General features: G+C 39.1%; 1 protein-coding gene across 4 annotated transcripts in view; it reads left to right on the top strand.

The window, feature by feature from the left end:
- Positions 1-7,396, top strand: part of LOC140734447 (transmembrane protein 33-like) — a 133,639-nt gene extending 126,243 nt beyond the window's left edge. For all 4 annotated transcript variants that reach the window (XM_073058397.1, XM_073058394.1, XM_073058396.1 and 1 more), the window contains one exon: positions 666-7,396. In XM_073058397.1, coding sequence (XP_072914498.1) covers positions 666-792 — 127 coding nt within the window. In that variant the 3' untranslated portion in view covers positions 793-7,396. The remainder of the gene's footprint in view (positions 1-665) is intronic.
- The last annotated feature ends 20,186 nt before the right edge of the window (positions 7,397-27,582 follow it).

The raw sequence follows: 27,582 nt of genomic DNA, 5'->3' as shown, positions 1-27,582 counted from the left end.
TAATTGTTATTCCTTCTAAGCATGTATATTGTGGAAAAATTCCTAATATCATTGGAAAATGTGCTTTTAAAATGCAAATAATACACACAAAATACTGGTGGAACGCATGAGGCCAGGAAGCATCTATAGGAAGAAGCACTGTCGACATTTCAGGCCAAGACCCTTCGTCAGGGCCAATGAGGATCAAATTTTGAAAGATGGTGTCAGGCTATTGCAGCAAGGCATGCTTTGGATACTTGTTAAATATTTTATAAGACCTTTGGACTCTGCCCCTATGTGAACAAAATGTGACCTTATGACTTTGTTTATTGATAAATAACTTTGTAATGTAGGTTATTATCATAAATGAAAATCTGTTACATCAGGAGAACACCTGATCATCAATAGTTTAATTCTTCAGTAAACCTATAATTTATTTAAAGGATGCTGTGAGGTGATTTATTAAATATTTTAATTTTCCTATATTAATTTGATCAATTCCACTTAAGTAAGCAGCCATTCTACATTAGCTAGATGAACAGACTTGTAAGTAGATAAGACATCCAGTCAATATAAAATGGATAGGCCTTTAATTTATTGCTTTGCTCTGCCTACATTGTCCTGCATGGCAGATATGTGTGTTATGCTTTGAAGTAACTAACTGGCCTTCTACTCTTTATTAACAGGACATTGTTTTATGAGCTTCGAGTGGCAATAGAGCAGCTGACAGCCAGACCTTCCTGTCCAACTTTCCTCCGAAATGCATGTCACAAAGCTATGAAGGTCATTTGTAAGCTGGCTCCAGGGTCATAGAGTGCGAGAGTCTCCTTAACATGAGATAATTTGCAAATGGTGGCATTCGTTATACTTAAGAATTCCAGGGGATGTTGTTTATGTTGTATTTTTTTGGGTTACTTTTAATTACTGATGACTGAAGTTCGCGTATTGCTATGATGTTTTACGTTTCTCAACTTCAGGTGATGAGGGTTACCTTTTTAAAAGTATGTTTGCATTAGATTAATTGCTATTAGAATGGATTTTATATAAATGTGGGTGCACAATTTGTTCAAAGGATTGTGTGAATTGTCCATTCATGTGCAAAACAGATATTGGGTTTCCAAGCGTACGTTGATCATCCATTTTCTTGTTTTTTTTCTAAAGCAAATGTAACCTAAATATGCATTATCTTTAACATTTCCTCTCCATGTAAGGAATCAGCATTGTTGCATTGCAAGAATTTAAAATAGAACTAGTAAGTAGTTTATTTTTAAAAATTGGTTATTTAATGCTAGGTCAGTGTAAACCTTGTCTAAAATTTGCATGTTTAATAGGTGTAAATGTTAAATAAGCATAGGGCTAGTTTTTAAATAATTACTGTGAAGTGCACATAAAGCTTATTGCTCAGGCTCTTTTAGTTTGTTGGCACAAATGACTTCCATTTTTTCAGCTTGCCCTCAGGGATTGATAACTTTTAAGTTTTTGTTTAATGAGGTTAATAAATTAAACTGATAACTCTGACACTTGGTAAGAATCTTCCAAATAAGTTACATAGGTCAGCTTTGTTTACCAGTGGTCTGTTTAATATTTCATGAATGTATCAATAACATTACTGTGAATTGGTATCTGACACAAGTACTGTGAAGGTCATTTTTTTGTTTTGTCAGATTACAATGGATGGTGTTTCAGTGAAATGTTTTCTGATGCAGTGGACCTTACTATTCTCCATCACTCTGAATAATTTTTTACAGATATTTTTAGGAAGCGGGTATTTTGGTGAATTTAAACTTATAACTGTCCCTAGATAAATCTGCTTTCTACCAATATGGATAATAGAACTATGTTTGAGTGCACAACTATACTTGTACTTGACATCTTCAAACCGATCAATTACTAAAGCAAAAGCAAACTAAACTCTGGACACAGATTTCCTGTGATAAAACATGGTAGAAGTTCTCAGCCAATCAGGTAGTATCTGTGGAATTCAGTGATGTGAAAGCTTAACTCTAAGTCTTCCTCCTAGTGGCGTGCTCAATGATTTTTCAGCAGGACTGTCAGTACTCCACTGGTTTAAACTGAAGTGCAAGTAATTTCAGCTGTCGATCCTACATTGATTTTAAATATAACATTTAAAAAATACAAATTCCTGTAAATAACATGTGTAGGATATTATAAATAAGACACCTGAAATTCTCAGAGAATTTACATCTTTAGTCATGCTACCCTGATGTAGAGGGTCATCTCTGACTTGACCACATAAAGGAGCTGATGGAGTGGCATATTTTCTTTAAAAGAAGAACAAATTGTCTAGCTTTTCATCTGGCTGAGCAAGCAGTGGTCTGGGACCAGTTGTTTTCTCCCAACTTTGTCTTTTTCCAACCAACCCCCGTCCCCCTTTCTCCACATCCCACCCCCACCTTTTAGTTCGCATATTGCCGTAATAGCTGAAGTGAAGATTTGCCTGCAAGACTCTGCATTCGACCTTACCTATTATTATTAACTTGAACAAAATCCTACATGAACTCCTGAGGATGGGGCACAGCAAGGAAGAGCAAAACCGAGAAGGACTCCACATTCCCTGTTTTCATGCGAAACTATTTCTTTATTACTACTTACTTACTCCTGTTAAACTGCTGGCATCTAGGGGAGCAACGTAGGTCCTCCATCTCTGGCAGTGTTTAGGATTGCTTCCATCATATCAGTATCTTTCTCTCGGTATTCACTATTGTCTGGCACGCATGACCCAAATGGAGACTCAGGAATACCATTGCTCTCTAACCTATAAGGATTCTTCATTGATGTTTCCATAAAAATTTTGTTTTACCAGTCAGGGTTGTTAACCCTGAGCTGAACCCCTGAACTTGGGGGATGGGTGGACCACTCTGCCCTTTAACCTGTTTGGCATGGGTGATCCTACCAAGAGATATTGTATAAATCCCTGACTCCAGCCAATGTACAGGTCATCGAGGCCCGCAAGCCTCCAAACCACAACATGGTGTCAGTAACAGAAGGCAGCTATTTCTTTAAGTCAGAAGAAATGCCAAAGGGAATAGACAAGTTAGAGTTGGGGAATTACTTCGATGAGTTGAAGGTTGAGTCAACTACTCTCTATAATAATAGGGTTTTTTGCCCAAAATTGAGATGTTTGGCTGTTTGTTTAGTTAAGCATTAAATCGCTTTGGTATATATTGAGTTTTAGAATTTGTGTAAAATCACTGAGGAAATCATTAAAATTGTAGAAACCATGTCCAGCATAATTAAAAGGCTTCAAAGTTTGTCTTTTATTACAAACATCATTGATAATAATGCTAAAGAAATATAAATTGTATTTCCATTCAAAGTTTGAGTTTTATTTACATGGGAGACACCAACTGGATTTTTCACCAGAAAACAATCAGTTTCAGATTCTGTTATGTCAACTGTTGATTGTTGTTGATTAGGGCATTCTCTATAAAACACCATTTTAAACCTTAAATTCATGCATTGGAAAGACTTTATAACGTGACTGATGTTATAATGCTTACATTGAGCATGAGATATAAATAGAATTCCGTAATTGCCTATTGAGCTTTTTTTAAAAACCATCCTTTTTTTTGCATACTTTGTTTCATTGTTAATTACAAACTTGCTGAAGGGTTGTTTAATGTTTTCCAATTCCACATTAAATAGCTTTGGCAGCATTAGACTTTTCCCATCACAGTGGAATTTACTCTGATAACCTTAGAATTGATATCGCCTCAAATATTTGATCGATCAATAGCTGTCCAGGGTACTATTTATAAAGTGCTATGCACCTTAAAGAAGAAAAATAATTGAATGCGTTGGTAAAATTGAGGGCTGTGCTAATATTTGCAATAGCTAAGCAAAGAAAGACTGTCACTGCTAAGCTCCTGTCATAAAACAACATTGAATTCATAGGAAGTCCATCAACATCTGCAATAAGCCCAAATACATCACATGAAAATCTAGAATATAAAAGAAATGTTGTTTCTACCCTGTAAAAGGATATTGCTCAGTTTTAGTTACCTTTGAGAATGTGCTGGTAACCTGCAGTTTTGAAACAGTTTAGTTCTTCCAGTGAAGGTACTCCCACAGATTTGATCAGGGGGCTGTTCCAGGAGTTAGACATAGTAGCAATGAAAGGAGAGTGGTAAATTTCTAAGTCAGCATTGTGTGTGAATTGGAGTGGAACTTGAAGTTAATTCCATCCATCATGTTTGCTAGCCAAGTCTTAAAAATTCAGAAGTTGCATGTTGCAACAATTTCTGAAATTTATCATCTTATGTCTGAAAACTTTTTGTTCAGACTAAAGGAGCCTAATATTTCAATAACAGGGACTTAATTAAAATTGTTCAGGATGATATATTTATTACAATTATTTCCAACTTCCTTATTTCAAATTTGAGGAATACTATGTGCATTCTACACTCAGGTACAGGAGTGGAACCAGGTGTGGTCTTTTGCTGCTGTTGCCCATCCACTTCTACATTCAATGTGTTGTGTGTTCAGAGATGCTGCTCTGTACACCACTGTTGTAATGCGTGGTTATATGGATTACTGTAGCCTTCCTGTCGGCGTAAACCAGTCTGGCCAACCTCCTCTGAGCTCTTACATTAACTGGGTGTTTTTACACCCACAGAACTGCTGCTCTCTGGAAGATTTTGCTTTTTGCACCACCCTCTAAACTCTGGAGCCTGTTGTGCATGAAAATCCCAGGAAATCAGCAGCTCCTGAGATACTTAACGCACCAATACTCATTCCATGATCAAAGTCTCTTAGGATCATATTTCTTTCCCATTTTGGTGTTTGGTCTGAACAAAAACTGAACCTCTTGACCTCGCGTCCATGGTTTTATGCATTGAATTGTAGCCACGTGTTTGGCTGATCAGATATTTGCATTAACAAGCAGGTGTGCCTAATAAAGTGGCCATAGAGTGTATATATTAATTTCAGCATCCTAAGGAATGTTATTCTTTACTGCTTAATGAGCCTAATTTCTCTCCCAAGGGCAGCCATGATATTCAAGTCCGTTTTGCCTATGTGCACTTATTTTTAAAAGAATCAATAGGCTTGTATTTTTCTTCCTGTTTCAATTTTTAGTTTATTATATATTCAGGAAGTCTAATTCATTGTTTGCCACTATAGATTTTGCTACTCTTTCAGTCAATATGTTAGGTTGCTAAATTAGTGCTGTGATAAAATCAAAAATGTTTAAATATAATGATGTATTATCAGACATGTAGCTTAAATAGCTGGATTGGAGCTACAACACTGTGCTTGGTAGCTTTGAACCTTTTATAAGAACTTCCATATATGACCACAATGCTAAAATAAACATCCAGATTGCCATAAATTTAAGAATATTGCACTAACGAATGCAATACTCCACTCTCATTTTATTTTAGGATATTTGAAGTAGTGATCTGTTGGTTTAGTAAAAGATTTTGTAGTCAACACTAACATTAAAGTAACCTACCCACAGTGATCTAGAGTTCCTTGTGATTTAATTCACATTTTCTGGTCCTCTTTTCTTTTGAGAATCAATTTTAGGAGGATCCAAAGTAGTCAGCAACATTCATGTTAATAAGCAGGTTAAGCAGTCAATTTTATTGAAGGATTCTTTGAAACAGGAAACTAGGAAGAAAAAGCCATGACTTTTATGCAATGTTTTAAATTCTTACCAGAGTGGAACATGCCAGGGTGAAGTAGAAGCTGAAATGTCCTAACCTTTGAAAATGAATATATCTTTTGTTTCTTTATAATAGCTATTATATTTTGCAATATTTTTCCAAGAAAATTAACCCACAAAATTATTTTAAGATCATAAAGATTTTAAAGCAACATAATAATGCTATAATTAGTTAACACCATCTACAACATGTTTACATTTACTGGGTCATCTACAGTTAAAATAATGTGGCAGAGGCTGAAGTTCATTTCAGTTCATTTGATCATGCTGGAGGAGATTGCAAAATAGCACATTGTAGAAATGATCAAAAAGTCACTGAATACACCATTTGAATTTCTACATTTAGTTTTCCACATTTAACTACAAAGACTTGTACTGAAAAACTCATTATCAGTTTCACTTTATGATGATGGTAAATGCTTAAAACAGTTTGTATGTAGCAAGTGTTAAATAGTTCCGATATGATGAAATAATCAAATAAACTTTAAATATTAATGAAAACAGTGATGAATGACTGTTTTATAAATCTTAGTAACAGCAAGTTGCCTAAAATTTATCATTCATTAGTTAATCAAAATGATCTTAGAAATATTTAAAGTTACACACACACAATATTTTTTCTTAGTGTGTACTTACACATGCATAGAAATGATTGATCTATCTTATCAGCAATGAAAATTATAGAGCTGTTGCAGCACAGAAAGCAGCACAATGTTTGTTTGTAAAAGACATTTTAAGTACAACATTTGAGATATAATATTGGCAGAGAGTTTGAATGCTTAGCAGCAAAAATATATAGAGAAGCAGTAAAAATTAAAATTGATATTTCAAAATTAAGTATGCATTTTATACATTGGAAACAGTATCAACTTCATAAACTGACATCTGGTCAGTGAGAGTACTATTCAGTTGAGGGGAAAAATGGACATCTGGCATGAATTCATCTCTTTTTATATATTTAAATAGCTTTGCTATTTCTGTCCGTTCATCCGCTCATAGGGAGTCGTATGTAATGAAGCATGTAGTTGTAACTAGGCTATACCTCAGCTGGAAAATGTCAAATTATATTATGTATTCTTCAAAAGCATAAATCATGCTTAAGATTTCTTTTTAAAATGTGAAGGTAAGGGGAGAAAAATTGACGATTTTGATAATAAGTCACCAGGAATTACAAGATGGATTTCATAAAAAAAACTTCCATGTTATTGTTGTCAGAATCAGAGATCTCAGGAGACCTTAAGTATTCATGGTACAAATGTGATTATAAAGATTGTAAGATTATGCAGATGTTCGAATGTACTGGGGAATCTCAGACAGCCTTTATGCTTTGAATGCCACATTTGAATGTTAAACAATGCCTTTGAGAGACAAGCACAGTCATAAATAGGTTTTAATTATTTCTTGTGTATCATCAAGATGTGGACCTGTGTGCTTTAAATGTTTGTGTTTGTAAAATATTAATTAAAAAGCATATATATCTGACTCTGCAGATCCATTCAACTATGACCAGCAATGTCTACCTTTTGTGATGATGTCTTCATAATAAAGATAAAGGAACAGACACTGAGTCAGATAGCAGGAAGTTTATGCTAATTATTTCTATTACAATTGTAATAATGTGCAGTATTGTTTTGTTATTGATGCTTATTCTTTGAACATACATTTTTGTGTGTTCTACACTCTGTAATGCAATGCATACTTGAAATAAACAGAATAGTAAACTTATTTCCAGCACCTAATTCAGCAGCTGTTTCTGAGTTTGTTTATTTTAAGATTTATTAAATGGTCACATCTTTGGAAGCTGGGGCTTCTGCTAAACGTTATAAATTGCTGGTCAGTAAGGAAACAATCTTTCTTATCTATAGGATATTTAGATTTTTAATGTTCAAATGGTCATAGAAAATACCAAGAAATGTGGAGTTTTCTTATCTTATTCCAAAGAATTGTTGTTAGTATTTACTACTAGCCAAAGGACATTGCCGCTTTGAGTTAAGTGATCATTTTTAAATTATTCAGAGAAATTAATATCTTAGGCTAGAAACAGCAGCATTTATTAATAGTTAATATAGTCTTCATGCTGGCAGATTCAAGCATACTAAATGAAAAATAAAGGGCCTTTGCAAATAAAAATTTGTAATCATTACTCAATGGCTCTTATTACTATAATAAAATATACTTTGTCATTAAAATTCTTGGATCTTTATGAAAAGTTTAACTAAACACTTAAGTAGAGGAGCGGTTGTGAGGAAAGTAAATGTTAAGCTTACGTACAAAGACAGGAACCAAAAGGTTGAGTATAATGTGACTAATGTTCTGAGTTGCATTTATTTCAATGCAATGTGTATTTTAGGTTCAGCTGATGATGTTAGAGCATGGATTAGCACGTGGAATTACAATATTTTAGCCATTAGTGAGACTTGGTTGCAGGAGGGGCAGGACTGGCAGTTCAATGTTCTGGGGTTCCTTTCTTTCAGGCTTTACAGAGTGACAGGGATTATTTGTATGTCAAAATGTCACAGCAGTGCTCAGACAGGTCAGACTGGAAGGCTCATCTACTGAAGCTATATGGGTGGAACTGAGGAATAAAAAAGGGAATGATGATGTTTTCAGGAAAGTTGTCTTTATAGGGATCCCAACTACATAAAGTATAATACTGGATCTCTTATTAGGAAACAAGACAGGGCTGGTGACAGAAATGTGTATAAGGGAACACTTTGGATCCATTGATCATCATTCCATTATTTTCAAGATATTTAGAACATTTATGCCCAAATATAGAACTGGCCCTTGGGTTGAGAATCTAAATTAGAGGAAGACCAATTTTGATGGCATCAGAAAGGATTTGGCAGATGTAGATTAGGATAGGTTATTTTCTGGCAAAGGGTTATTTGGTCAGTGGGAGTCCTTCAATAATGAAATATTGAGAGTACAGAGATTGTACGTTCCTGTTAAAATAAATGGCAAGACTAACAGGTTTAAGGAACATTGGCTTTCAAAGGATATTGAGGCCCTAGTTAGGAAGATGGAGGAGGAGGTGCAAGGAAGGTATAGACTGCAAGGAACAAATGAGGCACTTGAGTATAAGAAATGCAAGGAAACACTTAAAAGGGAAATCTGGAGGGCTAAGAGAAGGCATGAATTTGTTTTGGCAGACAAGAAAGAGAATCCCAAGGGCTTCTATATATTAAGAACAAAAGGACAGCAAGGGAAAAAAATTGTCCACTTGATGTTAAGTAAGATAATCTATAGATGTCGCCAAAAAATAGGGATATCTGAAATTGATTTTTGCATCTGTATTTACTCAGGAGGTGGACACAGAGTCTAAAGAACTGAGGCAAAACGGTAAAAGCATATCCAGATTACAGAAGAGGGGGTACTTGCAGCAAATTAGGTTAAGTCCCCAGGGCCTGACAAAGTATACCCCTGGAACTAGTGGGAGGCAAGTGCAGAAAGCTGGGGACGTGGCAGAGGTATTTAAAATGAGCTGAGCTACAGTGAGATACTGGAGGATAGCTAATGTTGTTCAAGAAAAGTGGTAAGAATAAGCCGGGAAATAATAGGCCTGTTATTGGAATGATAGGCCTTAATAAGTTATTGGAAGGGACAGGATATGTAGGTATTCGGATAGTGGCTTATTAGGGAAAGCCATCATGGCTTTGTGCAAGCTAGGTAGTGTCTCATCAGTCTTACAGTTTTTCAAGGAGGTTACCAGGAAAGTTGAAGAAGGAAAGGCTGTGGATGAAGTTCACATGGACTTTAGCAAGGCCTTGAACAAAGTCTTGCATAGGTTCAGGCTCATGGCATTCAGGATGAAGTAGTAAATTGGATTCAACTTTGGCTGAGAAGGAGAAGCCAGGGACTGGAGGCTTGTGACTGGTGGTGTGCCGCAGGGATCTGTGCTGGATTCATTGTTATTTGTCATCTGTATTAATGATCTGGATGATAATGTAGTAAACTGGATCAACATATTTGCAGGTGACACCAAAACTGGGAATGTAGTGGACAGCGTGGAAGACTATCAAACCTTGCAGTGGGATCTAGACCAGCTGGAAGAATGGGCTAAAAAAATAGGAGATGGAACTTAATGCAGACAAGTGTAAAATGGGATGTCAAGCCAGGGTAGGGACTTATACAATGAACGGTAGAGCACTGAAGTGTGCAGTAGAACAAAGGGATCTGGGATACAGATACATAATTCCTCGAAAGTGGTACAGGATTGATAGGATCATAAAGAGCTTTTGGCACATTTGCCTTCATAATCAAAGTATTGAATACAGGACTTTGGATGATAATGTTGTATAAGACATTGGTGAGGCCAAATTTGGAGTATTGTGTGCGGTTTTGGTCACCCACCTACAGAAAAGATATCAATAAGATTGAAAGAGTAAGAGGAAATTTACAAGGATGTTGCCAGCATTGAAGACCAGAGTTATAGGGAAAAGTAGAGTAAGTTACGACTTTATTCCCTGGAGCATAAGAGAATGAGGGGAGATTTGATAGAGGTATACACAATTATGAGTGGTATAGACAGGGTAAATGTAAGCAGGCTTTTTCCACTGAGGAGGTTGTGTGCAACTACAACTAGAGGTCATGGGTTAAGGATGAAAAGTGAAATGTTTAAGGGGAACCTGTGGGGGGGGAATCTTCTTCACTCAAAGGATGGTGCAAGTAATGGATGCAGTTTCAACAGAAATTTGGATAAGTATGTGGATGGGAGGGGTTTGGAGGTTTTTGGTATGGTTGCAGTCAGTGGGAATCAGCGGAATTAACAGTTCAGCACAGACTAGTTTCTGTGCTGTAGCACTCTATAACTCTATTTGAGAAACAACCTTATTTAAGCTTCAGTTTGCCATCTGTCTTTGCAGAAATTTTGTTCTGGAGTTTCATATAAAAACACAAGCATCAGTATATTTGCACTGGCATTTGCTGACGGTCAGAATGTAGTTTGTGGCCATGTGATTGTTACCCCCAATCAAGCTACTTTGGGAAATACAGAACTGAATTGAGTTTGCTCAGCTAAATCCAGCTGTACAATGGAAATGGACTTAAATACAAAAATCCTTTATCACTTCACATCAATTCCTATTTCTCCATTGATTATGTTGGTAAAGATTAGAGTAATACACTGTTTGGAATGTCAGTCTATCCCTGCCAGCAACTCCTGGAGTTACACATTCAATATGTATTCCTGTTGTTATATTTCCTCTATTATAATAATATTCTCAGTATTATTCATATTGCATATCCTGAGCCACTATATTTATGCTGCTTGAAAGCAACTCCATTCTTAAGCACAAGAAACTCTGCAGATGCTGAAAATCCAAATCAACACACACAAAATGCTGGAGGAACTCCAGCATCTGTGGAAATGAATAAGCAGTCGCCATTTTGAGCCAAGACCCTTCTTCAAGACTGGAAAGGCAAGGGGAAGGTGCCAGAATAAAAAGGTGGGGGAGGGGAAGGAGGCTAGAAGGTTAAAGGTGAAGCAAGGTGGGTGGAAAAGTTAGACAGCTGGAGCTGAAGGAATCTGAGGGGAGAAGAGTGGACCATAGAAGAAAGGGAAGGAGGGGCACAACAGAGGGAGGTGTTAGACAGGCGAGAAGAGCGAAGAAGCCTTAGTGGGGAATAGAAGAGGGGAAGGGGAGTGATTTTTTTTTTACTGCCATCAGGTTGGAGCTACCAAGGCAGAATATAAAATGTTGCTCCTCCACCCTAGAGCGGCCTCATCATGGAACAAGAGGAGATCATGGACAAACATGTTAGAATGGGAATGAGAATCAGAATTAAAATGTTTGGCCCCAGTGAAGTTCCACTTTTGGCAGTTGGAGCAGAGGTGCTCAACAAAGCAGTCTCTCAATTTACAACAGGTCTCACCAATGTAGAGTAGGCCACGTCAGGACCACCTGATACAATAAGGTGACTTGCAGATTCGCAAGTGAAGTATTCCTTCATGTGGAAGGGCTGTTTGGGGCCCTGAATGAAGGTGAAATGTCCCTCTTCAAAGAATGAGGGTTCTTTTCTTCCACCATTGTCATTGCCTTCACCCACACTCCTCTATTTCTCAGACATCCGCACTCACCCCATCTTCCTGCTGCCTTAACAGTAATAGTTCCTCTTTTCCTTACTTATTGTACCACCCCATGAGTGTCCACATCCAACACTTCATTCTCCACATCTTCCACCATCTCCAAAGTGTTCCTCCCACCAAACACATCTTTACCTCCCCCCTCCCAACTCTTTGCTCTGTGCAAAGATTGCACCCTCCATGATTACCTTGTCCATTAATCTTTCCCCACTAAACTTCCTCCCGGCACTTATCCCTGCAAGCAGTCAAAGTGCTACACCTACCCATTCACCTCCTCCCTCCCTCACCCACATTCAGGGCCCCAAACAGTCATTTCACATGAAGCAATGCTAGACCTGCAAATCTGCTGGGGTTGTCTATTGTATCAGGTGGTCCTGAAGTGGCCCCCTCTACACAGGCTTCAAAGTACATTTAATGTCTGAGAAATGTATACCGTATACATCCTGAAATGCTTTTTCTTCGCAACCATCCACGAAAACAGAGCAGTGCCCCAAAGAATGAGCTACAGTTAAATGTTAGAACCCCAAAGTCCCCCACCCAGCTCCACACATAAGCAGCAGCAAGCAACAATCCTTTCTCCCCCTCCCATAGGCAATAATAAAGCATCAGTACCCGTCACCGAGCACTCAAGAGTGAGCAAAGCAACGGCAGAGACACAAACTTGCTGTTAACCTAAAGACTTCGTGATTCACCTGGTATTCGACATACCACAGGCTCTCTCTCTCTCCCTAATAAGGGAGAAAGAGGTGTCTCCGTTTTCACAGTGAGCAGGGAGACATTAACAAACAACTCGCTAGTTTACGATGTTAAAAGTCAGTTGCGTTGTTTTTTTACGGGCTCTGTGCCCAAAGATCTGGGCACACAGCTGTAGATATTCCAACTTCCCCGATAACACACGGGTCTCCTGTTGCGACACCAACCTTCGATTCATCTCCAGAGCCCTGAGAACAACAACGGCCAGTTAAGAAACCCCCAAGAGCAGGTCCCATTCCCGCAAAGAACCAAAGTTAGCACGTAACTCCAGGTCAGAGTCATGAAAAGAACCATGGAAGAGAAAAATAGAGATTTTAAAGATGGAACTAGAGCTGTTTCTGAAGATGCAAGCAAAGGAGTCACCGTTTAGCGCCATCATCACTCCACTCATCACATCGTAAATTGAAGAACTGCTTTGTTGAACACCTCCACTCCATCCACCCAAAGCAGAACTATACAGGGCCCAAACGTTATAATGCTGATTACCATTCCAACACGTCTGTCCATGGCCTCCTCTTGTTCCACAAAGAGGCTACCCGCGGTGGAGGAGAAACACCTTATATTCTGACTGGGCAGCCTCCAACCTGATGGCATGGAAATTGATTTCTCCTTCCAGTAAAAAAATTCACTCCCCTTCTCCTCTTCTTCTATTCCCCACTATGGCCTCTTAAATCTCTGACGTATTGGAAAGGAAAGCATCATCATGGGAACAAATGTAGTGGAGACGAAGGAACTGATAAGAAGAGAACAATGTTTTTTCAGGTGACAGGGCGGGAAGAGGTATAGTCAAGATAGCCATGGGAAGCTGTAGGTTTATAAAAGATGTCAGTCTAACTCCAGAGATGGAGATAGAGAGATCCAAAAAGGGGAGGGATGTGTCAAAAATGGACTAAGTGAACTTAAGGGCAGGGTTTGAGGCAAAGTTGATGAAATTGACGAGCTCACCATGAAGCAGTCATCAATGAGTTGCAGACTATTACCAAGGAAGGTTAGAAATATGGACTGTTCTACATCGCCTACGAAGAGGCAGGCATAGCTGGAGCCCATGTGGCTGCCTATGGCTACCCCTCGAGTCTGGAGGAAGCAGGAGGAGCCAAAAGAGAAATTGTTTGGAGGGTGATTACCAGTTCTGCCAAATGGAGGAAGGTGGCGGTGGAGGGGAACTGGTTGCTTCTTTAAAGCAGAGAGCTTTAAGGCCGCCTTGATGGGGGAGAGAAATGTAAAGGGACTGGACCTCTATGGTGAAAATGAGGAAACTGAGAGTATGAAAAGTGTCAGGGATGTAGGTGGGAAGAGACCAAAACAAGAGGGATAGAGTGGAGTCAAGGCATAAGAACAGAAATGCAGTGGGGCAGGAGCAGGCAGGGACAATGGGCCTACCCAGACAATCAGGTTTGTGGATCTTAGGTAGAATGTAGGAGAGAGCAGTGCAGGATAAAGGGATGATGAGCTTGTTGGCAGTGGATGGGAATTCTCCAGAACTGATTATTTTGGTGATGGTATTGGAGGCAGTTTTCTATGGTCTCGAGTGAGGTCCATCCTTAATACTGACTGTGTTAACAACCACCAGAAAATTTGTACTTACTGCTGTGATTCTCTTTTCACCCAGTGAGCTCTGGTAAAAGTTTGGATTTGAAGAACTTATTTTCCTTTTTGATCCTCATTTACACTTAGGCTTTCAACTATTAAGTTGTAGTTGAATAGTTAACTGGACAATTTGAATAAAGGATTCAAATATACACATATTTCAGATTGTGTTTCTAGAAAAAACATTGTCTTAAAAATGGAACTATTTTACAGTGAATAAATAGAAGCTGCTGAAAAAACTTTGGATGTTTTAAGTCTGAAAGGTTCATGAGAAAATTGCATCTGCCACAAGTGATACAGATGTAGCCGTATGAATCTGAGCCATATTTTCCAGCCCCCTTGAACCTATTCTGCTCCTTTGCCTGTGGACTTAAACCCCTATTAAACCACACCACCTGCTGATGTTCACTTGTCAAGACTTCAGCATTTTATTAAAATGCTTTTTTATATAGAGCAACATTTAATCTCACACTTCTCTCTTCTTTAACCTCTGGATTGAGCTCCTGGACACACGTGGGAATATTCTTGGAATCTGAAGCTTGCGGATTTTAATGAGGCTTATTTTCCAGATCCCTTACTTTTTTTGTTTATTTTTACTTAGCTAAAATATTCCATGTGAAGTTCAGTGTTTAATTGTAAGACCATGTGAAATCTCAGTTGAACTGCTGGTGTATACTTTGGTTATGACCATTGTCCAATGAAGAGAGGCTCCTTAATGGAAAAACCTAAAACTTGACTTAAATAGCTGCATATGTGAGAAAGTACTGTTACTTAGTTGGCATAGTCAATTAGAACCAAAGGACCTGTTCCATGCTGTGTAACTCTCTGACTCTGACCAATTTTAAATCTTTCAAAGCTGAGTAGGTTTTCAGTGAAGCAGTTTAAGAGAAGAAACGTGACAGAAGTCATGCAGGTTCTTAAAACAGAGAAACACAAAGTGACAGGTTTGTGTCAGGCATATTGTGAATCACTACCTGGTATTCTATTTTAATCCAGTAGCAGGTGGAAAACATTGTCTGCTCTCTCAAGACAAGGGGTCTCCTCGGATGTGTATAATATTAAAATATTTAATTGTCAATGCCGAACCTGAACTGGAGATTTTTAAAGAAAAGCAAAAGAAGTGGCTTGTCGTGCTGCACACATATCATAATTGATCAATACAAGCAACAGATGCAATAGTTTACTGAGCAGGCCAGCATATTCTGATAAAGTTGCCCCAATCCAAGCACAGAGCTGACCCCATCCTCACAGTGGGTTCCTTTTGGATTTGGGTCAGGTAGCCAGGCTTCAAAAGAGGCCACTGGGGACCAGCTGAGTAACTGATTTCATGCGACACTATTGGTGGCTTGGTAGGCAATTTATGTTCAGAAATAGGTCAAGAAATGAAAGAGTTTTAACACGTGCATCCTCCATAAAATCACTAAATATGAATATCACATCTATGACAAACTTAATACAAATGCAAATCAACCTTGTACTAAAAGACATTTTGATCTTACCAGAATTGATTCCCATATAATTTACTCTATTTAACTGTGAACAATGCCATGGGAGATCCACAAGTGTTAAGTTTTCCTGCTGCTTGTGATTTTGTTGCAAAGCTGTACTAAAGTACATACCTGTTCCCCACTCATTTGTCTGAAGATTATGACAAAAATAATGCTAACTGCTAAGCAGATTGCTGGAAATTGCAGCTTTCATCTGAATTTGCCATGAGAAGGAATGATTGTGTTCTTTAACGTGAAATCTATATGGTAACTGAGGGGGGAAAGGAACACAAACAACAAAATCTAAGCTGCCTAGATGAAATGGAGTAGGAAGAAAATTGCACAAGTTAAATATTCTGGTCCACAGAATCTAAGACTAAATTTAAAAGAATGTTAGTCCTCCAACAAATGTTTTCATGTGAAGTTCACCTTAAAGACCTTGTCACCATATGCTGATTTCACTAGCAACCAGTAAGGAAACTGAAAAAGGCTATAAGATCTGATGAAAGATTGTTTTACATAACGTTTACAGATGAAATCTCAAAAATTGTTAGTTATTTTTACTTCACCATAAAACCTGTCCAACTATAGTTTACACACACTCACTCCAGATCAATGTTGGACACAGGCTGTGCGAGTATCAAAGCTAATCAAACTAGTCTTTGTGGGGTAATACATTCATGGTTAATAAGTGGAAAAGTAATGTGCAGTCCAGCAGATGGAAACTTTAACTGGAATTATCAACAAAAATGAGAAGAATGTTGGAAAGAACTTTCCATCAAATAATGTGCTTCAAATAATCAAATGTTTTCACACTGTAAGCAAATTAAAAGTTAATAAAGATAAATTATCCAGTAGCATATGGTTCATCTGTGTCAAATTAGAAAGAATCACAGTTAATTTGCATTCTCAGTTTGTGAGGAGAATTAGCTAGTTCAGAAAAGATTATGGATTAAAAAGATAATCTTGAATGGCATAATGGAAATATATATTAACTGGGTCTTTTCATGCACTGTAGAACATTGCATGTGATTTGATTTTCTCCCCCTTGATATTTCAAACTAGTATTTCAAATATCATCTGAAAGAAATTGAGAAAAAAAAGAGTCTTAGGCATCATTTTCCAACTTTATTCTTATAAATTAAATGTGAATATAGATAAAATGCCGAATCTCTCAAAGCATTGTCCCAAATGATAGGTACCTTGAGATGGAATGGCAAGATGAAAAGCAATTCTACGTTAGATTTTCTTACACAAAACCTACCTCAACAAAGAAAAATCAATCTATATTGAAGCTTTGACTAACTTAATGAGGTGTTATTTCATGTATGTATTAACATAGCTCTGTGAGATTAAAATGCAACATGTCTATCTAACTAATTAGCAGGGGCTTATGGGAGAAATACATCAGGTAGATTTCCCTAAATATGATTTCAAGGTGGAACTTGGAGGTATATTAAATTTTAGGAAAGGAAGGGATGACTTCAGAATCATTTATTTAAAACAGGATGTTCTACACTTCCATTAATGTCTTTGTACATGTCCCATGTGATCAGCAAGTTAGATGAGAACGCCTGTGGCACCCCTTAATCATGATCCCAGACACTATGGTGTCTAATGACATCAGCACAGACATGGACATGAAGACCTCTTGATATCAGCTATTGGCTTCTCTCACTTGATAACACCACTTGGAAGAAGTATTAAGAGGAGCAACTGCTAAGAATCTACTCTAATATATTCTTGTTAAATGTTCACCACCACGAGTGGCTCATTAACACCATTGCTCTTTAAATGAGTTTTGGAGGACAAAGCTATCAAACACTATGTGAGAATTAATGTGAAGGACAAACAGTTTTGACCTTGTAATTGTCATTTTAGCTGTTACTGTGCATTTGTTCATGATGGTGTTGATGGGGAATGACCTCTGCTGCCTTTGTGAGACCTAGTCCAAAACTCTTATCAAGGACATCCTTCATTGTGGTGTCATCATACATGTTAACATGTGCTGCAATATTTCATAGTACCTTCTTATACAGATGGAGGCCATTCAGCTCATTGAGCCTATGCCAGTTCTCAGAGGGAGGCCTCTTACACAGAGCGAGGCCATTCAGCCAATCCCAACAATCCTAATCCTCCAGTATTTTCGCCCCAGTTTTCCATTCTCTTTCATATCCCCATCAACACGCTATCTGATCTGCTATTAGTAGGGATAATTATCCTACCGATCAGCATGACTTTGGGATGTGAGAGAAAGAGACACAAAACACATCTAACAACTGAAAGCAGGGCATTTATTAGGCACTATGAGCCAGCAGTAGCATAGAGTTGTAAAGTTATATTGTGTATAAACAGGTCTTCCAGCCCAACATCCCTGGCAAAGAAGATGCCTACCTAAGCTAACCCCATCTGCCCACATTTGGCTCATATCCTTTTAACTCTTTCCTATGCATGTGCCCTTACAAATCTTACAAATAACTTTTAAGCATTGCAATGGTGCCTGCCTCTATCGCTTCCTCGGGCAAATCATTGACAGATACCCTTTAAATCTTTCATCTCTCATCTCCTCAAATCTTTAAGTTGTAGACTCTGACCTTGGGAAAAGATTTAGACCACCCACCTTATCTGCACCACTCATGATTTTATAAAGGTCGCACTTCAGTCGCTAATTCCAGCCTATCCAGTCTCTCTTCATAGCTCAAGCCCTCCAGTACTAGCAACATCCTTATAAACCTTCCCTGCATCCTCCAGATTATCCATATGTTTCCCATGGTACAATGACCAGATCTGCACATGATACTCTAAGTCTAGTCTCACCAACATCTTGTAAAGCTGTAATATAACATACAAACTCCCGTACTCAATGTCCCACCAATGAACCAGGGTATCTTCACCACCCCATCTAGTTATGTCATCACTTTAAAGGAATTTCTGTTCTACAATGCATCTAAAGGCCCTGGCATACTCTGTGCATGTCCTTCCCCGATTTAACTTCTAAAAATGCATTACTTTGTACTTGTCTTGAGTTAAATTTCATTTGACATTCCTTTGCCCACTTTCCCAATAGATATATGGTAGATTCTGTTTTAACTGTAGACAAACTTCTTCAAATATCACTATACCACAAAGAGACACATTGCTAGGTACATTTTCCATCTGGCCCCGTAGATCTAAACTAACCTATATAGCTGCGTTTATTAGAATGGGTTTGCTAATGTTTATTAAAAAGCTATGATTTTTTTCATTCACTGCATATTTAACTTTTTAATTATGCTATTTATTTCTAACAAAATTATTTCTAAGTAATTTATTAAATTAAATTGATGCATTTCAACTGTTTTTGTATGAGTGGCCCATTGAGTCTGTTCTCATGCTCAGTAAGAACATGGGCAGAATCTCCATTTTCCTAAAGAATTCCAAAATCTCTCTACAGCTGTCTAAAATTAAATCCATTTCAGCCTTAATAATTCAACTCATTGTGGTAACAAATTCTAAGGCTGCAAACCTTTAAGAAATTGCTCTTGATCGTCATTGTAAGTGACTGATGTGCTATCCCACATGGACTATGACATGCACATTCTCCTTCTCCACTCCAGGTTTGCCTCCTGCCCTGAGGTGACTTCCTAGACTAGCAAATATAGTCTTCAGGAGTCTAACTCCTGGCTCCAGAGAACAGCATTTATCCATCTGATCATGTTGAATTCTACCAATTCCATTCTCACTTGAATGATCTCCTCCACCAGGGTTAGTCTTCTTAAGTTCCTCTCCAATTTTAGAAAAAAAAACATAGAAAAACATAGAAAACCTACAGCACAATACAAGCCCTTTGGCCCACAAAGCTGGGCCGAACATGTCCTTACCTTAGAACTACCTACTGTAGGCTTACCCATAGCCCTCTATTTTTCTAAGCTCCATGTACCTATCCAGGATCCTCTTAAAAGACCCTATTGTTTCCGCCTCCACCACCGCCGACAGCAGCCCATTCCACGCACTCACCACTCTCTGCGTAAAAAACTTACCCCTGACATTTCCTCTGTACCTTCTTCCAAGCACCTTAAATAAATGCCCTCTCATGCTAGCCATTTCAGCCCTGGGGAAAAGCCTCTGACTATCTGCATGATCAATACCTCTCATCATCTTGTACACCTCTATCAGGTCACCTCTCATCCTCCGTCACTCCAAGGATAAAAGGCTGAGTTCACTCAACCTGTTTTCATAAGGCATGCTCCCCAATCCAGGCAACATCCTTGTAAATCTCCTCTGCACCCTTTCTATGGCTTCCACATCCTTCCTGTAGTGAGGTGGCCAGAACTGAGCACAGTACTCCAAGTGGGGTCTGACCAGGGTCCTATATAGCTGTAACATTACCTCTCGGCTCCTAAATTCAATCCCACGATTGATGAGGCCAATGCACCATACGCCTCCTTAACCACAGTCAACCTACGTGGCAGCTTTGAGTGTCCTATGGACTTGGACCCCAAGATCCCGCTGATCCTCCACAGTGCCAAGACTCTTGCCATTAAAGCTATATTTTGCCATCATATTTAACCTTCCACAATGAACCACCTCACACTTATCTGAGTTAACTCCATCTGCCACTTCTCAGCTCAGTTTTGCATCCTATCAATGTCCTGCTCTAACCTCTGACAGCCCTCCACACTATCCACAACACCCCCAACCTTTGTGTCATCAGCAAACCCATCCTTCCACTTCCTCATACGGGTCATTTATAAAAATCAGAAAGAATAGGGATCCCCATTACAGATCCCTGAAGAACACCACTGGTCACCAGCCTCCATGCAGAATATGACCCGTCTACATCCACTCTTTGGCTTCTGTGGGCAAGCTAGTTCTGGATCCACAAAGCAATGTCCCCTTGGATCTCATGCCTCCTTAATTTCTCAATAAGCTTTGCATGGGGTACCTTGTCAAATGCCTTACTGAAATCCATATACACTACATCTATGGTTCTAAAAAATTCTATCAGGCTCATAAGGCACAACCTGCCTTTGACAAAGTCATGCTTACTATTCCTAATCATATTATGCCTCTCCAAATGTTCATAAATCCGGCCTCTCATGATTTTCTTCATCAACTTATCAACCATTGAAGTAAGACATACTGGTCTATAATTTCCTGGGCTATCTCTACACCCTTTCTTGAATAAGGGAACAACATCCACAACCCACCAATCCTCTGGAACCTCTCCCATCCTTGTTGATGACACAAAGATCATCGCCAGAGGCTCATCAATCTCCTCCCTCGCTTTCCACAGTAGCCTGGGGTACATCCCGTCCGGTCCCGGTGACTTATCCAACTTGATGCTTTCCAAAATCTCCAGCACATCCTCTTCTTTTTCCTTTCAAAATGAAAAACTCTTCCTTCTCTTGACAAGGCCAGAAGCTGCTCCAGCATTAAAAAGATTTTTTAAAAGATTAGCCTTATTTGTCAAGTGTACTGTACATCAGTCTACAGTGTATACAATATATTGTTTGCTTGAATGACCTGCACTATCTGAGACATGCTGAGGGAAGCCCACAGTTGTTGCCATGTTTCCAGCACCAACATATCATGCTCATAACTTATTATTCCTACCTTGTCTGTCTTTGGAATGTGAGAGGAAGCCAGAATGCCTTCAGGAAACCTACACTGTAACAGGGAGAACATACAGCACAAACTCCTTACAGACAGCGGCAGGAATTGAACCTCAATCTTACAGCTGGCACTGTAAAGCATTATACTAACCATTATGTTGCTGTGAGTCCCTAAACCTGCCTGACTCATTACACTAAATTTAAAGTGCTTCTCAACCTAATGTATTTGACTGTATTGTGGAACAAAACATCCAGAACCTTTCTTCCTCCTCAGTGTATCACATTGTCCCCAGATCTAGCCTACAGCAATTTTGAGCCAACATTCAGTAGGTGTTGGCTATGAGCCTCACAGACATTCGTTGGGTACTGCAGCTACATCTGGTTTGAGATTTGGTTGTCAATTGGTTTTGATTATACCTTAATTCATTAACTAATAAACTTTGGAAAGCTATTTTGCAAACAGGTATATATATTTTTTAAATCTCTGTAATAATCTTATTTGTTAATTTAGCCCATTGTCAAAAGAAAAAGTTGCGATATTCACTCGCCAGTCAATTCTTTGAGCATCGAGCCTGCTCCCTTGTTCTAATCCTGCAGTTTACACTCTCACTGAAGTATACTTTTGGCTCACTCTTTTCACTGCTTCAAACTCATCTTGCTCTTTTATTGCTTTCAACTCCGGTCTAGTTCTCTCACAGCTCTAAATTCTCTATATAAAAAAATAGCAACACAAATTAGGCTGTGAATGTTTTCCAAGTTCTCCATACTCCTGGAAAAAACTCCAGGACCAGATTACTAAATCTGCTCATTTAGTGGATGGCTATGTCAAATGTGATTTAATCCTAATTAGCACTGCACAACTTAAGCAACAAGGGAAAAATAAAGACTAGGTAGTAGTGTGAGAATTGATTCACTTTGGAAGGTTGAACTTAAAGAGTTAATTGTAGGCCCATTCAGAAAGGTAAGAGGCACAGGATCCAGGAAAACTTAGCTGTATGCATTCAGAAGTGTCTTGCCCATAGAAGGCAGAATGTATCCTGACTGGAGGTCAGTGACCAGTGGTGAAACCCCTTCTCTTTGTGATTGTTAATGACAGGGTTCTTAGCAATGTGGAGGCAAGAGGGATCTGCATGTTAAGAAGGGATATAGTGTGCTGGCCTTCATTATCTGGGGGGATTGATTTCAAGAGCCTTGAAGTAATATTGCAGCTCTATAAAATCCTGGTTAGATCACACTTGGAATATTGTGTGCAGTTCTCATCTCCTCATTACAGAAAGATTTTAGTAGCTTCAGAGAGGTTGGAGAGATTTTACCAGGAAGCTACCTGGATGAGAGAGCATGTTTTATGATGACGAGGGTTTTTCTCTTTGCAGTGAAGGAGGATTAGAGGTGCCTTGTTAGGGGTGTATGATAAGGGGCATTGATCAAGTGGATAACCAGAGACATTTTATATGAAGAGATGTAATTTTAAAGTGATTGGAAGAAATTATAGCAGGGTGTCAGAGGTAACTTCTTTACACAGACTGGTGGGTGTGAGGGATGCCTGGCCAGGGCTGGTATGATAGAAGAATGGAGGGCTCTAAAAGAAGGGAAAGGTTAGATTGATCTTAAAGTAGGTTTAAGATTTAGAAGCTTGAGGGGGGATCTTATTGAAACGTATAAAATTCTAAAGGGATTGGACAGGCTAGATGCAGGAAGATTGTTCCCGATGTTGGGGAAGTCCAGAACGAGGGGTCACAGTTTAAGGATAAAGGGGAAGCCTTTTAGGACCGAGATGAGGAAAAACTTCTTCACACAGAGAGTGGTGAATCTGTGGAATTCTCTGCCACAGGAAACAGTTGAGGCCGGTTCATTGGCTATACTTAAGAGGAAGTTAGATATGGCCCTTGTGGCTAAAGGGATCGGGGGGTATGGAGAGAAAGCAGGTACAGGGTTCTGAGTTGGATGATCAGCCATGATCATACTGAATGGCAGTGCAGGCTCAAAGGGCCGAATGGCCTACTCTTGCACCTATTTTCTATGTTTCTATGTTTTCTTAAAGGTCAGCACAACATCCTGGGCTGAAGATCCTATACTGAGCTGTAGTGTTCTATCTTCTATGTATTCTTAACAGTGTGGAGGATCAGAGAATCTTAGGGTTCACGTCCATAGATCTCTCAAAGTTGCCACACAAGTTGATAGGGTGGTTAAAAAGGTGTATGGTGCACTGGTCTTCGTTAGCCAGGAGGCAGAGTTCAAGAGTCACGTGGTAATGTTATATATGAAACTCTAGTCCTACCACACTTGCAATATTGTGTTCATTTCTGGTAGCCATGGTATAGGAAGGATCTGGAAGCTTCGGAGACGGTGCAGAGGAGATTTATCAGGGTGCTGCTTGGTTTGGTGAGCATGACTTACGAGGACAGGTTATGCGAGCTAGGGCTTTTCTCTTTGGAGAGAGGGAGAATGTGAAGTGACTTTAATAGAGGTGTACAAGACGATAGGAGGCAGAGGTCAAATTGACAGCCAGAGGCTGTTTCCCAGGGCAGAAACGGCCAATACAAGGAGGTATAACTTTAAGGTGTTCGGGAGAAAGTATATGGGGAAATGGAAGAAATAGGTTTTTTCAAAGTTCAATGTAAATTTATTGTCGAAGTACATATATGCCACTATATAAATCCATGAAATTCATTTTCTTGAGGGCATACTCAGTAAATTCAATAACCATAATAGTATCAAACCACACCCCAAAGGGTAAACAGCCAGTGTGCAAAAGGCAACAAACTGTGCATACACAAAAGAGAAAATAAATACATAAATACATAAATAAATAAATAAATAAATAGATAAATAAATAAATAAATAAATATCGAGAACAAGAGATGAAGAGTCCTTGAAAGCGAGTCCAAAGGTTATGGAACCACTTTGGTGTTGGGCAAGTGAAGTTGAGTGAAGTTGTCCCCTCTGGTTCAGGAGACTGATGGTTAATAACTATTCCTGAGCCTGTGAGTCCTGAGGCTCGTGTACCTTCTTCCTAATGACAGCTGTGTAAAGGGAGCCTGTGTGGTGGGAGCCCCTAACGATGGATGCTGCCTTACTTTTTATATGGAGAATGGTAGGTGCATAGAACAGGGCAGTGCAGAAGCAGATACACAAGGGACATCTGAAAGCTCTCAGATAGGCATATGGATGAAAGAAAAATGGTGAGCTGTGTGGGAGGAAAGGATTAAGAGAATCTTGGAGTAGATTAAAGGATTGGCACAACATTGTGGGCAGAAGCGCTTGTACTGTGATGTGCTGTTGTATTTTGTATGTCCTGTGTTCTACAATAGAACATAGAACACAGAATAGTACAGCACATTACAGGCCCTTCGGCCCACAATGTTGTGCCGACCTTCAAACCCTGCCTCCAATATTGGGGACAATAGTCCCCAGTATCTCCTGATATATACATGCTTCCTTATTTCTTCTTTAACGTGATTCTGAAATTCTATGATTGCTTTACACTATCATTATTTTTGTGTCATTTACTACTTTCCAGAATAAATTAAGCTTAAACAGTGATCATTTTTAATGCCACAGTTTTGCCTAGAAATTAAGTTGCCTAGTGATGACATCTACAGCTTTATCCAATGGTAGTGTGTTTTTATCTGGAGTGGAATGCAGATGAGTTTATATCCAGGATGCTGTTAATGCATGTGGAACCTTACTGGACATTTCAGATTACAATGTATACGTATATGTGTAATCAGCAACATACACGTTTCTAATGATCCAGTCTTTATACACCAGCATTTCTAAGCTCACCTACTATACTTTAGGTAATGATGGTTCGGGTGACGACTGCCATTCAGCAGATGTCGAGCAAGCAGGTCCTCATAGTATAGCTTGCCCTCAGACAGAGCCATTTAAAGGCCAGACACATTGAAAGAGTTAACTCTTCCTGGTTGCTGTGCTGTTTCAGAAGTTGTTTGCTCAGGCTGAAAGAAAGTCTTCATCAGCACAGACACTTCTATCAAACTCATGCCATGTCAGCACTTATACATTACTGCCGACTGTGGAAGCATCCACGGCAATCGACTCCTGGTGCTACAATGGCAAGTGATCTCTCGAGAACTGTCTATGGTAACAAGAAGATCCTGGTAACAACAAGCAAACAACCTTCATTAACTGTACAGCAGCCTTGACAGCTTAATTTTTAGTGTGTGTTGCCCCATAAAAGACCATTTAAAACTTTAGCGAGCGGTTTGGTCTGTGACTGCTGACAGTCATTCCCTGAACTACTACCACAGGAAAGCTAAGAAATGCTGCTGGGCAAGTTTTGACATCATTAGGTGTGTGTTTTCTGATGAAAAGATGCAATGCACTTCTTGAATGGGAGCTTCAAGTCAGCCGTTGAAGGTTCCACAAGTAAAGTCAGGAAACCCAACAAAGGTGGCAAAGAAAGTCTTACTTCAATTGCTGTAAGGTACTATACTTGAGTAGGCAAAAAATGAACTGTTCAAGAAACTCAGTAGGTTAGAGAGCATCAGAAAAGGCAGAGAGATTACTTAGATTCTGATACAAGGACTCAGCCCAAAATGATGACTGTCCTTCTATCTCCAGAGATGCTACCTGACCCACTGATTTCCAGTAGCTTGCTTTTAGTTCCAAATTACAACATCTACTATCTCTTGTCTCCTTATTCCTTACACTACGTTTTTTCCAGGCAGTGGTCACAATGATATTGGATAGACATCCAACAATGTATATGGGACTAAATGTGTCTGTCATATTTAACTCCATAGATTCAGGATCATCTCATACAAAATGCTGGAGGAACTCAGTAGGCCCCGTGGATTCAGCATTACCACATACAAAATGATAGAGGAACTCAGAAAGTCCGGTAGATTCAGGATATACACACACTCACACAAACAAACAAACTCAGCCGGTCGCAATGATACAGAATCAACACACACAGTATCCTTGAGGAACTCAGCCAGTCCCATAGATTCAGGATCAACACACACAAAATGATGGAGGAACTCAGTGGGTCCAGATCTCCAACATCTTCAGTCTCTCTCATGTCTTAGATTCAGATCCTTCTGAGTGACTCTGTGGCTGATCTCTGCCATGCCTCACCATTTGCTTTTTCCGTACATAATATCCTTCCTGCTGCATGATGCAGAAGAAGGAATCCTTTACTCCTAGTGAGGACAATGTGACTTTGAGAACACATAGGGAGCATCACTCTCATTGCACTACCAGGAAACTGGTGGAGATTGTCATCAGCTTCTCACGGTGAGATTTTGCTGTCAGGACCAATATGAGAGTACTCTCCAGGACCACAAACAGGATCGCTTACCTCGATGTGCTCCTATCCATCCTGCACAAATTTGCCTACAGAAGAACTCAGCCTTTCCCTAGGTCAGAGCTGAAGAAGAAGCCACAGAGAGATGCACCTCAGAAGGCAGCTGGCAGGATGAACATAAGCTACTGTAGCTGCCAATATACAAGAAAGATATGATCTCTGGTTGTGCAGTCAGTGACAATCTGAAGTAAACAAATATACCTATGATTATCATACATGTTCACACAAAACTTTGTGTAAGGTGTCAGTTATGAAACTATGTAACTGGCCTACACATTACAAAAATCATTTTACTGAAAATGAGGCACAGTGGTTCTTTAACATGGCCAGCATTCCCTTTAAAAACATTTAACTTTACAGAAACAGTCAAATGAAATATAGTAGTATAGTTGCCAACAAAAGGACTGCACATCATACACTGTCAATACTACTAGAACCTACCAAGCTTTCTGAAGCCAAAAAAATGCTTGGTATTTGAATACCAAACCGTAAGTCATTCTCTTCAAAGTGTGTGGTTATGGAAGTGCCTTGGCAAAAGAATTATAATGTTATAATCACACCAACTGTGGTTACAAGGACCTTTCATAAAGTATTACTTCATTGTAATAATTGTTAACATCAGGATCTAAGCCTCTCTAATCAATCTACCTGTCCAATCAGCTCTATATGTCTATCCTGTTGCTCACAGCCAATGCAGAGTTTTCATCAGGAGGTGGGTTATGAGATTCACTTAAAGTAATTGATCTAGTTAATGTCGGTGAAAGCATAATGGATAGCAATTGAAACAGGTTAAAGACCAATCTCATCCAATAATATATTTTTTAAACCAATCAATGGATCCCGAAGTGGTGAGAATATGTCTGTGAAATTAGTCCCATCCTGACTCCGGTATTCTCTTTACTGACTGCACCTTGGAGCCATGATTATCATAGGAGTAAACTGGAAATGTTTGTCAGAGCTATCTCAACAAGGCAAGGGGTTAGGCTGAGGGCGGAAGAAAAGTGTTCAACAAGTGACAGTCATTGTGGATAACCTCTCTCCTTATTAGAACCTTTAATATCTCACTCTGATAAGCTTCT

Source organism: Hemitrygon akajei, chromosome 10 (assembly GCF_048418815.1).
Source record: "Hemitrygon akajei chromosome 10, sHemAka1.3, whole genome shotgun sequence".
In the NCBI taxonomy this organism is placed as follows: domain Eukaryota; kingdom Metazoa; phylum Chordata; class Chondrichthyes; order Myliobatiformes; family Dasyatidae; genus Hemitrygon; species Hemitrygon akajei.
Note: the sequence above shows the minus strand (reverse complement) of the source record. Positions and strands in the feature narration are given on the sequence as shown.